At 40.1% G+C, this 13,243-nt stretch overlaps 1 protein-coding gene across 1 annotated transcript in view; it reads left to right on the top strand.

Annotated features, from left to right (window-relative positions):
* Positions 1-13,243, top strand: part of MRPS6 (mitochondrial ribosomal protein S6) — a 72,934-nt gene that overhangs the window by 41,396 nt on the left and 18,295 nt on the right. Inside the window, exon 2 of the mRNA XM_079154946.1 lies at positions 8,291-8,430. Coding sequence (XP_079011072.1) covers positions 8,291-8,430 — 140 coding nt within the window. The remainder of the gene's footprint in view (positions 1-8,290; positions 8,431-13,243) is intronic.

Here is a 13,243-nt window from a genome sequence, read left to right as displayed (position 1 = left end):
GTGTTTTTTAAAAAAAAAAAAGAAGACTCCTTGTTTATTACCCAGGGAAGACTAGAAGGATCCATACTTCTTTTGATCTATGTGTACATCACATAGTTCTTCCTTTTGGGGAAAAAAAATGTGGCTATATTCTACATACTGATTTCTCTTATTAAAATGTCTTTGTGCAGATAATTAGGTTCAATGCTCTGGCTACATAAAAACATTTTGCTTGTTCAATAATGAAAATAATTCATTGAACCCCTCATTGATGAACACCCAGATTTCTATGTATTCATTGTCCTTGTAACTTTCAGTGAATAATTTTATAATTACAACCTTGTACTTGGATATAATAATTTGTTTAAATTCTTAGATGTGGTGGGATTGAAAATATAAACATGCCCTCCAGAAAGTACATTTTTACCAACATTGTAGGTGAGTGAGTGAAGAAACTGAAGTCTTAGGCAAACTATTGCCATGGGTTGAAAAGAATCAATGGCTTCTACATGTACCAAATAACAGTGCTCATATCCTTTCTGCCCCAAATATAAATGTTTCAGTCTTTTTCCTCTTATTCCCACTGTTATCCAGACCTGCTTGGTGAATATCCTAAGTGGCCCTCTTTGCACCTCTCAAGGGTGCTCATTTTTTAGGCCCTTCTCTAATCAACAGTCAGAAGTAGTTCTTCATCTGAGTTCTTAAAGCACGGTTGCCTTTTCACTGCAGTCTTGCCTGTGTTTCCATCTGCCTTTTACTAGTATTCTCCCAATGACTGTATTCATGTCTGTGTCATTCACTGCTTCACATATTTTGGAGAATGGTTTCACAGTAAGCAATTTGGACATACTTGTCTGGGGAACGACACTTTGAGAAGAATATTTCCAGATAAATAGTAAGTTCAGCCATAAAACATGTTCAGTATTTGACTGCTCCTGATTGGCCACAATGGCAGTTTCATAAGGCTCAATTTCTGTTTCTGTTACCCACAGAATTTGGTGTGTCCATGAGAGATGATTCAGTTTGCTCCCTTCTGTGCTGGAGGAGAGAAGTGTGTAACTCCTGTATGACTCACTTGTGCCATACAAGTTACCTTGCAGTAGCTCCCCAATAAAATCTCTTACATTTATTTCCCCCATATTGATTACCAAATATGTAATATATACGTAGCAATTTGTAGGGTTCTATAGCCTTAACAATTAAGTGCTCCTTTGTTAAGTCTGAACTATGAATCTACAGAATTCAGTCGAACATTATTTTTAAAATTTGGTGTATTTTTGTTTTTGCAGAGTATGTAACAGTGGCTTATAAAATGAGACAAGTTTCACTGCATTATAGTATTTTCCTAGTACACTTGGTGTGTATTTGATTCTGTCTGTTCTTCCTCCCACTCCCCCAGTTTTTAAAACTTGTTAAGTTTTTGTTTAGTAGTTACTCTGTATTTATTGCCTGGCCTGTTAACCATGATTCATGGAAAAGTAGTAGAGCAATTAAGTTTTCTGTCTTTGACTTTTAAAAGGTGTATAAAAGTTTACTTCAGTTACTGGTGCATAGTAACCCCCATTTAGGTAAGTGGTCATGTTTAAACATGTATTTAGGTGTCTTTACATTTCTTAGGAACTCATCCTTATGGATGACATTCTGATTTTAAATAGCTTCTGCATTTGATAATTTTTTAATCCTTAATTAGCTAGAACATTGCAACTGATGTTTTAACAAATTGTGGGGCAAAAGGGGTTCTGGAGTCAAAATATGTGCTCAAACGGTTCTTGGGTAAATAGTGTCAGTGGGGCTTTGCACACTTAGGCAGGGCTGAAACTTCACACACTTGGGTAGACGGCTGTCCACTGTTCTTCCAAGGTCTGCTGTTTGCAGAATTTCTGCCATTCCCCTGGAGATCTCTTAACTGTAGAAAGGTTAGTGCTGTGGATTTTCTTTTCCAAATTGCTATAAGAATTCTCAGCAGAATTTCCAGGAATACTCTCTATATTGAAAAAAATTTAAAGGAAATTTTTAAAAGAGATAAACCTTAAAAATTTAGCAAAGAATGAGAAAGCTTTTTGCCTTTACATTTTCACAGGTTTTTGTATTTTCTGTCCTGGCTCTACCTGCTCGGGTGGGGTCCTACAGCTCAGTAGGAGGCAGTCTGGAAGAGGGCAAGGTATAGGTAGCTGCCGTGTGCCCTTAAGTGTTGTGGGATCCAGGTATTTTTAATTTCCCTCTGGATGTGGAGGGTGGTATTGTGCTAGTTGGGTGCTCTGAGAATCTCTGGCTCAAAATTCTCTTTGCCCTTGAACCTAGTCAACAAGATAAATTTGTTGGCTTTTTCTTTTCTGCAACGTAAGTATATGTAATTAGATTAAGCATCAATCATTGATCCTCCCATGAATTATTGGTTAAAATAACTTTATTTAGAGGATTTTGTTTTACGGCAAGATGCCCGTCTGTTCTTCGCACCTCTTTTTCTCATCTTTATTATAGAAACTTCCTGTTAGAATCTCTAGAACTGTGGTTTTCAGCATACTGTCTGAGGACCCTAGGGACTCGTGCACTATGGAAGCCATACAGTTGTCCATTGAACAACATGGGTTTGAACTGCATAGGTCCATTTATAGGCTTTTTTTTTTTTTTTTTTTTTTTTTAAGTTGTGATCAGTTGAAAAAGCTCAAATGAACCACATATCCTGGAAATATAGAAAAAAGGAAAAAAATACGTCATAAATACTTAGATAAGTGTTTTATCAAATACCCAAAAGTATACACAAATCTTTTATAAAGAGTTAAAATTTATACATGCACATATTTAGACTGTACGTGGCACCGTTCTCAGCCAAGAAAAAGAGAATCGTGAACAAATGTAAAGGTACAATATTGAATCATAACTGCATAAAAGTAGAACACACTGTAATTCTGTAATTTCCTAGCTACCTCCCGTTGATGTTGTAGTGAGCTCAAGCGCTGTGTGGCTGTAGTCACCATGTGAGCAGTTCCTCTGTACAGTAAAAAGTGATCTCTGCCATTTCTCATGTGTTTTGCTGTTTGTAATTCATATAACATAAAAATATGTTAGCTTGATTCCTTGTGTTTGGTAACACAAATACAGTAAGACTTCTGGTTAACAGAAGGCTATTAGTATTAAGTTTGGGGATATTTAGAAGTTAGGCTTGGATTTTCAATTTTTGTAGTTGGGGTGTCAGCACAGCTAATCCTGTTGTTCAGGGGCCAGCTGTAGTGTGTAAAAGAGCAAGCTCATTGACATAAATCTGGATCCAGTGGTACCAACTTCCACTAGTATGGACTACATATTCTTCACCATCACACAGTCGCAGTTTTCAAATAAGCAGTTACTTACGAATGCCCTTTAGAATGATGAGTGGTACAAGAATAGAGAAGAATCTATCCTTTGCAGGGTATTTAGAAGTGGTCAGGTTCAACCTCCCACCCACAGCAAATATTGTTGAAGACTGCCATCCAGTATCTTACTTGTGTATCTCAGGTGATGGAGAACCAGTTCTTTACATGGAGCTGATTTCATCTTCATACAGCTGTATTTTTTAGAAATGTGTGTGTTCTGTAAAACCCAAAGACAGTTTCTCTGTAAATTTTACCCTTTGATTCTAGTCTACCCTTGAGGTCAAATCAAAAAACAAATCTTATCTTTTACATAATATACCTGCAAATATTTGAAGTTAGCTGTTGGGTTTTCTTTGTCTTTTGTATACTAAAGGCTCCAGTCATTTTAGTAATTAATGTAAAAAAATGGTTTTAATTTTTTAAAATACTGTTAAGTTGAATTATACTTTATCTTACCTTACCAGTGAATACTTACAACAATGTAACTTTTTTTCTTTTTAGATACACATGACAGTATATTTTGACATATACATACATGAAGTGCAACCCATTCCAATTAGGATCGCATTCTTGTGGTTGTACATAATGTGAAACTAGACTGGTTGTGTTAAAATAGTCTTTTATCAATTTTGAAATGTACAGTACATTATTATTAACTTGGTCACTGTGCCATGTCATAGATCACTATAACTTATCCCTCGTAACTGAAACCTTTTACCCTTTGACTAACATGGTACTTCTCCCCATTTTCTACCCCACTTTCCCCCTGTAAATTAGGAACAACCATCCTACTCTTCATGTCTGAGTTCTGCTCTTTTAGATTCCACACATAACTGAAATCATGCTGTAGAACAATGTAACTTTAACATTTATATTTGTATATTTGAACTTGGTGTCTGAATATATGAAATGTTTAATATAGCCATGCACTGAATAATGGCATTTCATCAGTGACAGACTGCATATAAAATAGTGATCTCATAAGATTGTATGACAATGATGGCATAGTTGTCTTTGTGTGAGCATATTATGATGTTTGCATAGTTACAGAATTGCCAAATGATACATTTCTCATCATGAAGTCATGCATGACTGCATTTAGGTTCACTTCTACTAGATGAATTCTGGATATGATATCAGTATTAACAGCATTTTGGTACTAAATAGGACAACCCTAGTATTGTAATTTGGCTTCACTGTTATAGTCACTACCCTGGCAGTGAGTTCTAGTTCACGTTCATTATTTCTTTTCTACATTTTTTTCACTCAGTCCCCCCCCCCCCCACCCCACTATATGTCTTGCCAAATGTTTCATTAATGTACTGGTAGGTTGGAGGAAAGTCACAGGAGTACTGCTTTGAGTTGGGTGGGGAAAGCTCATTACAAAGCTTGCTTGACTTAAAATAGATGGAATTAAATGGCTCAGAGACCTTGCATCAGAATCATGGCAGCAAGATGATTTGCTTTCAATAAGCCATAGACTTTTACAAATTGTGCTAAATAGACTTTCCACCCCTAGTCTAAGTGTTCAGTTTTTTGGATCTCTAGATTTCACCAAATTAGGTAGGCTGAAATTGTCAACCTGGGTTGATTATATTAAGAGCATGTGGATGGGATGGTGAGTATAGAATCTGTTCTGAGCCCTGTGGTAAGTTGAGGCTGTTGGGATTCATTAGGTGGTACACTGTGTGTCTCCCTGATGGCCCATCCTCTGGGGCATTCACTTTTTGTACCTCAGTAAGTGGCCAGTCTCGTGGTTATCTGGTGCATTTTAGGGTGAATGGATTGAGGCCCTAGCAACTTCTTCAACCCATCACAATGCAAAACAGGGATTTTCTGAATAGTAAAGAGTTTAGGTTTTGGGCCATATGGTCTCTGTTAATTATAGATCTCCCTTTAAGCACAAAATCAGCCCTAGACATTATGCTAATGCATGAATTGGCCATGTTCCAGTAAAACTATTTGTAAAAACAGGTAGTGATCTGCATCTGGCCGGTGGGCTCTGGTTTGCTGATCCTGTTTTATTGTGAGGTAGGGTATATGGGACATGGTGAGTGACCCTAATATACAGGAAATATTTTTTCTCCTCTTTCAGTCTTTTTGAATTTGGGGTTAATTTAAAGTTGCAGTCAAATGTGACCATTTAAGCAGTCTTCAACATGACCTTGACATACCAGAGTCAAAGAAATGTATTTTGATATTTTCATAAATTATATTCTTGTTAAGCAAGCAGGCTTTCCCCATTTTTGGACAAATGTAAAAGTAGAATCTTTTTTATTTCACAAGCTTTTACTTCAGAAGCGGGTACTCCCTAGTTCATGCTGTAAACAATTCATTTGGAATTTAAACAAGACATGAAATTTTGAGATATTCCTTTTTAATCAAGCAAAGCCTAAATTAAAATTTATGATTTAGGTAACTAATCAAAAGACTTTAAGCAATCAGTAATTTGTTTTAATCCCTCACCCAATCTTTATTTGGATAGACTGTACATCCACTGTTTTATAAGTTAATTGATGCAATGCTAGGTCAAGAAACAGCATCTTTAATGAAATGAAATATTATCCTGCTGCTAATAATGAGGCTTCTGCAGAGATATGAAAATGTCTTTGTGAACTACCGAAATGTGAGAATTCTGTTTTCATGTGATTAGACTACTGCATATACTTGATACCATCATAATGAGCAACAGCCATAGAATCTTTACATAGTTAATGGGAAGAAATTTTGATCCCTGATTTTATTGTTTTCAGGAAAATTGTGTGTTATCATAAGGTTGGTTAAATATATAAACATAACATTTGAATGGGGATTATTTAAGTCAACAGTGGACTACACCATGAAACGAAAGTGAAACTTTTCTAAACTTAAAGCTAATAGTGCATTGGTAATGTCTTAGCGCTATTTGTCAGAGAGAAAATTTATGAAATATAGTGGGTGTTCCATGGTCACCAAAATGACACTTGTTTTGCAGTTTTCTGATCATTGCAGCCACAGGGAACTATTCTTCAGTTCCCTCCTGTACTTAAGATCTTGCTTGTGGTGTTCCCCTAGTTCTGAGAAGGTCCTGTTTGCCACGCCTCCTGCCTCCCCTGGCTGTTTTCTTTTTCCTTGCCACGGGCTCTTCACTTACTAGCTGCCTTGGCATAGCATCGCTTAGAAGCTCAATTCCAAGTCTGTAAACCTTCTCAGCTCCTTTTTTTTACTTTTATTTCTTGGTGAAGGTTAAATACATAATAATAAAACACTGGACCAATGTCAGACCTATAGCAGTCAGGCAGTGAATCAGAGCTGTCATTGTCCTAGTTATTTAAAAATGCTACATTTTAACCTCTTGACTGATCCATTCCACACTAACTCCTGTCTTCCTCTCACCTGTTTTTTCTCCTGAAACACTTTGCTTAGACTTGCTTGCCCCTCGAACTCTGATGCTTTCTCCCTGTCATTGCCGTCCCACCTCTACCTTGGGACAACATGTTGCTAAGTGCCCCTGCACTCACCACATTATGGCTCTTTATCTTCATTCTCAGCCCCACATTCTGGAGGTCTTTTCTTAATTTTTTGTGACAAGGCAGACCCTGATATTCCTCCTGGTTGACTTTTGAGTCCTCTTGTCAGTTCTCTGATGTGTGTGCTCTCCAGGGTTCTGTTGTTAATCTTCTCTCTTTTCCTCCCCTCCTCAGGGCTTCCAGCAGCCGTCCTCATAGATGACTGTAAAACATGCATCTCTAACCCACCTGTATTTTGAAGTTAAGATTTCTATCTTGGGGTTCAACCTTGGGAGCCATGGACATCTCAGACTCAGCTTGTCCTAAGCCATTCATTTTTTATTGTCCCCAGCTAGCTTCTCCAGATTTCTGTTAGCTGCTGACAGTGCTGTTCTCCAGCCATCAGATTGTGGTGACCTTTTTTGCCACAGCTTACCCTCCTTCTCCACATGGCACCAGTTGGATTTTCCAGGTTTACAGTGAAGTATCTTCCTACATTTTTTGTTGTCGTTGTTTTTGTTAATGCATGTGCATATAGAGATGTCTGGAAATCCTTCAGATGTTTGAAGTTTTTTATCTCTGGGTGATTGGATTTTATATTGGCTGAATTTTATTTTTTACTACAGGCTTTTATTACTTATGTCATTGAACCCAGTCTGTTGTCTTCTCATCCCTCCTTAACCTGATCTCATCCTGTGGGACTCCTGCTCTTTCCTCAGTGACCTCATGCTTTCTTACCCTTGTTCCTGTACGTAGTGTCTGGTCTGTTGTGTGTTCCATCTCCAGTCTTCATTTTCAGGGCTCCTGCAGAGTAAGCTTTCCTTAATAAGGCCCTTCTCCCAGCTGAATGCATTTCTCCCTTCTGTGAGCCCTCTGGTCCCTCTGCCACTCTTCTCTTCTGCTTTCTGATCTTCTTTCATGTGTTTTATTAGATTGTAAATTCCATGAGGGCATAGATTGGATCTTATCCTTTCCCCTTTTGGTTATAATCTTCTAATATTTCTTTGGGGAACTACCCCTTGTCCCACTGACCATGGTTTTGGTAGAATGGTCATCTAAGGTGTTCTGACAACAGTATGCTCTTCTGTAGTTTGAACTTCGAGTCATAACATACAAGGACTGACCAGTGATTTGTACTGATTGTACCTGACTCAGGTGTTCTGAAGAAGCCACTCATTAGTTCCTGCCTCTCAGATTCCTGGAGCTGCTCTGGCCTTAGAACTCTCTGAAGCCTGGTTCTCCATGTTTTTCCTGTATCTGTGAGCTATCATATCCTTATAATAAACATCTCTCACACTCTTATTTTAAGTTACCAAAACCAATTCTGTTGCTTTAACCCAGAGATTCCTACCAGTAGAGCTGTTATGATTGGAATTAACTGTACTTAATCATTCTAGTCCTCATATTGATTGTGATGATTCTTTTTTTTTTACTTCTCTTTAAAAACGAAAACAAACAAACAAAAACCAGCCAGAGACTGCTGCAGCTTTGAAACGGACGATAGAAGCACTGATGGACAGAGGAGCCATAGTGAGGAACTTGGAAAACCTGGGTCAGCGAGCACTTCCTTATAAGATGTCCGCCCACAGTCAGCAGCACAGGAAAGCGGGGTAAGTTTCTTCACAAAGCACATGGAAGATGTCTTCGATGGACTCAGAAGAGAATACTGATCAATCTTAGAAATTATGATTTCACAGTCAAATTCCTCTTGTATCCGGTGTCGTTCAGGTTGCATCATGGCAGTGTGATGTTGTAAATAGGATGCAGTTATGCTGGCCCTTGGTAGACTATAATCAGAGCAAAATAGGCCATCCTACACACAGCAGGCTGATGAGCTGTCTTATGGGAGGCTTTTCTTATCAACCTGAACATCTTTGTCCCTGGCATTTTCGTTAACTTTTGCCTTTAAAACACCTCGGTGAACAGCGTGTGTCCACATGCTCAGCACATCCTTTGTGAGTATGTAGGTTGCAGAGAAGCAAATGTGCTTCTTCTGACCAGTGTACATGAGCAAAGCTAATCCACAGGAGAAATATGGTTTTACCCACTCTGATTAGTGATCAGTTTCTGTACTGGCAGTTTTGTAAATAATGTGTGGAGGGGGTTTGAAGTTTATCTCAGCTTCAGTGGTGTCTTTTTTACACCTAAGGGTTTTGGTTTGGGGGAAGAATCTTCTCATGTTTTGTTGGGTTTCCTAGGTGGGTATTAGAGAAGATGGGAATCAGTCTTTAGCACAATAGGGCAAGCCCAGGGCAGAAGATGCCACTCTCCCTCCAGTACTCAGCAGCTCTGTGTGGTGAACAAGTCACTTAGCTTTTCTGATTCCAGCTTCCCATTCATATTGTCCTGGGGTCCAAGCAAGGTAATCTGCTGATGTGCTTTGTGGACAGAACACTGCTTCAGTCTTGTTTTGCTGTTGTGTGCGGGTGAAGTGCATGTTGGGGCCTCTGTGGAGTCATACCTCAATAGAGGCTTTCTTATTGCATTTCAGCTTCTGCTGGGATGTGGCATGTGCTATAGACCTCCTCTTTTGGTTGCCTCACATTATTTTGTGTTAGTGTTCAGCTTCTTGAGAGCACCTGGGAAGAGAGTACCTGAGCATTGCTAGGCAACAGGACATACCCAATGGCTAGGCTTCTTCCACAATCATGACAGTGAGGGATGGAGATTGTAAGGGGTCTAGATAACCAGCCTGCCTGCCTACCTTCCTTCCTTCCTTCCTTTTCCTAGACTTAAGCACAAATGGGCTTTAACAACAAGGCTATGATTTTGTTTAAAAAGGAGAATATAAGTCAGGTGCAGTGGTAGGCACCTGTAGTCCCAGCTGAGGGAGAAAGATGAATTGAACCCAGGAATTTAAGACCAAGCTGGGCAACTTAGCAAGACCCCATTTCCAAAGAAACAAAAATAAATGAAGCGGGTAAGATCTGGCCGGAAATTATTAGCCAGGTTCTCAGGTGGAAGGCACTGCATGCACGGGGAGAAGAGTCAGTTTCCTCTTCCATGTGGTACAGGGTGTCCTTCTTCCCTTTTTCCCAGCACAGGACTGGACTTTTTTGAGGGCTAGTATGACCAGCACCCTGAAATATGCGCTTCTAACAGGTGCCTAGGGAACACTGATGGTGCTCATCCGGGATCACGCTTTGAGCACCGCCACGGGAACTCTTTAGTTTCAGGCCTCTGTGTGCAGTGCTGAGTATGGGGTGTGTGTGTGTGTGTGTGGCAGGGGTCACTCTTTTCTTTATGGGTAGAATAAATTCAGGAAGTCCTATACTCTGGATTCCTGACCACAACTGCATGTGCTTCACCAAGGACTTGTTAACAGTCACTTAGTTCATTGGCCTTTAAAGATCTTATTTCTGTTTTTTTTGTTTTTGTTTTTGTTTCTCACTTCACTGTCCTCAACAAAGGAGAGACAGCATACATGTCTGTGTTGTTCAGACATAGAAATGGGATACCCAGCTGTGGTGGATGAGGTTCAGGTTTTAAGCTTATTTTTCTAAGACAAGTCAGTGTCTGGTATTTATTTGCTTTAAAGGTACTCTTTTTCAAAACGTAGTCTCTGAAACACTAGTTTATAGAGATGCTCTAAGACAAAACAAAACAAAACAAAAATGGGATATGTGATTAATTAGGTGTACAAAGCCTTGCATGATCTAAAAACTCACAAGCACTGGCATATAAATGGTGAGAAGCCCTTCAGTTAAATCCCTTTGACTATATTGCCTTTTAATTTTGTAATATCTGTGAATATTCTCCAGTGACCTTTGGTCACTGAGCATATGAGGGCAAGTTTATTTTAATAACTGGATAGAGAGTTGGAATCCAGTGGTGTGTCCTGATGGGAGCTTGAAATTAGTTGGATACTCTCTTGGCTTTGGCTAGTCCCCCCAAGTCACTGACCTTGGTCATCTTTTCCTTCTGTTGGTAAATTCTTCATGTGTATTGCATATAGTCAAAATGACATTGCAGACATTTATTAAGTGGATTATGTGCCTGGGTCTGCTAGAAGCTGGGAAGGCTCACTTTTAAAAAATACTTAAGAAGAAACAGAGTGGACTTGTCACTTATGCATTTAGCAGTCAAAGTTTTGGCTTTTTTCTAGCAGCCCAGGAGACCATGACATATATCTACAGTTTAGGCGAGGCACCGATTTTAATCTTGATGCTGGTTTGTGAAACACTTTTAGCTGGCTCATGGAGTGAGCCTGGATGCCCTCTGAGAATCCACATTCCATTATGGTATTGCTGGTATCATGTGCTTTTATTTTTACATTCACAAGAAGAAGTGGTCTATCCTAGTGGTATCCATAGGTCTCAGGATGGTTCCTGGTGTCAAGGAATTTTCTGTCTAATTAGGGACTTGGCTGCTTAGTACTAACATAGATACCAGCAAAGGGACTGTGTGTGAAGGTGCCTCATAGCAGTAGGGCCAGACCCAGGCTGACCATCAGGTTTCTCTGTCACAGTTAGCTTCCCAGCATGTTGGGCGATTGCCACTGCCATTCTCTATCCCCACCTCCTCTCCAAATCAGCCCCCTGCTGCACACAGGCCAGATGGGCTAAAGGATAGACAGTGCCTGGCAAGGAGAGAGCCACTGCCTTAGGGTTATCACGGTTGTCTTCCAGCAGGGGACACTTTGGAAATGGTGCCATACTTATTATTTTATCAGCCTATTTCCAGGTTATGCCAAAAATAAAAATATAGTCATTACAATACCAAATATTAATTTGGTCAGTCCCTGCTTTAGAGATAGGTTATGTTCCAGAAAGTGTTGTTAATAACTAAGAACTTGTTTTCCCATTAACAACTTGGTTAAGTTCCCAGTCTGGTCCACAGAAATTTACTCAATTCTTTATCTCTGAAGGTCAGAAGTAGATTGGCCATTCATGTTCACCTGAGGATCATTTTAAATTTGTTTATAAAGATACTAGTCTGTGTTCTACCTGGCAGCAGAATGGAACCTGGGTCTGCTCATCCTTATCAGGGATGGGGACAATATCTCAGACACCTTAATAAAAGCTATTCACACTATTTTCCTATTTCCCTAAGGGTGATACTGTCTCACACCAGGTACTCCTCACCTCCACCAGGTGATGTGAACTTAAAAAACAGGGTGAAATTGACTGGGTTCCCCTGCTGTTTGGGGTGGTTGGGGACTTTTAAGTCTCCCGAATCAGCTTTCCAGATGGAAGCTTCCGGCCTCACTCACCCCTGGCGCCCAAGCCATAGGTGGGGGTCTTAGGAGAGCAAGGAACTGCTCCCTGTTCTCGATTTGCTTTGGTCCCTTTCAGGCCTCTTCATGAACTGTCCTCTGTGCTTTTATGTGCCCACCTTGATGTGCTTGTCTACTCCCTGGGGAAGGCAAGGTCAGCACTGTGAAGATGCTTACTATATTCCTTGCTGTCTAAAAGGGGAAGGATATCTCCCATACGGTGAGAAACAGTGGGAGTTGATGCTTCTTAAACCCTGGAAAGGAGCAGGTGGCTTACTGAGTGCTAGTTTACAAGTCCCCCTTTGCCTGAATACCACAGCTTCTTCCTCTAGGGCTGCACACTCTTTGAGATCCTCTTTCCACTAGATGGGGCTGGACAGAGAGAGATTTCCAGGACAGCAGGGGGAACCGTAGAGGAAAGAAGCTGGTCCATATTTCAGTGTTGGGCTTCTGTGTGTTGTAAAAGGCTGCCTCAATGGCTTTGGACTCCTTTTACCAGGTCCGATTTTACTGCTGTTAGACTGGGCTAACCTCTGGATGCCTGCAAATAAGAATTCTTCAGTAGTGAAAGGGGTTCTTGCCTCTTTTCGCCCCTTCTTTTTCCATTCTCATCTGCTTTAAAATTTGGATAGGTGCTTATAGCAAAGTTCTGCTGGCCTACATACAAGATACCCTTCTATTTACGGGTAAGCAGAATGATAAAAATAACTGACTCTATGGTGAATCAGTGGAATTTTACTGACTCGCTCCCCAAATGTATCTGCAGTTTACTCCAAGAGCGCTGGCACCACCTCTAGACTAGATTGATTCTCCTCTGTAGTTTTCCCGTTAGCTAACATTTCCATGTTCTTGTGCTTTCCTGCCAGCACTAAGTCAAAGCCAGCATCCTGACCCCATTCCTGAGTGTAGGTACGCTGCAGCCTGTTTCATGGCAGACTGTTGTGTCCTGGGAGGTTTCTTTTAAATGGCAGTACCCCAATATTTGTAAGGATTCTTCTGCAGGTTTATTGGTTTTAAAAATGAGATCCAACAGATATAAAAAGAAATGGGGCTTTTCCATGCAGACAGTGCCTCTGTTTTAAGGTGAATAATTTACTGCCTCCGTGAAGCCTGAATCCAGAAAGGTTTAACCAAGACAGTCTAGGAACTGGACTCCAAACAGATCTGTTTCCTATCTACAAAAAGGCTCCAAGACGCTTCAAGGCTGG

The sequence above is a fragment of the Sciurus vulgaris genome, assembly GCF_902686455.1.
Source record: "Sciurus vulgaris genome assembly, chromosome: 10".
Lineage (NCBI taxonomy): Eukaryota > Metazoa > Chordata > Mammalia > Rodentia > Sciuridae > Sciurus > Sciurus vulgaris.
This window is presented reverse-complemented; position numbering and strand designations above follow the sequence as displayed.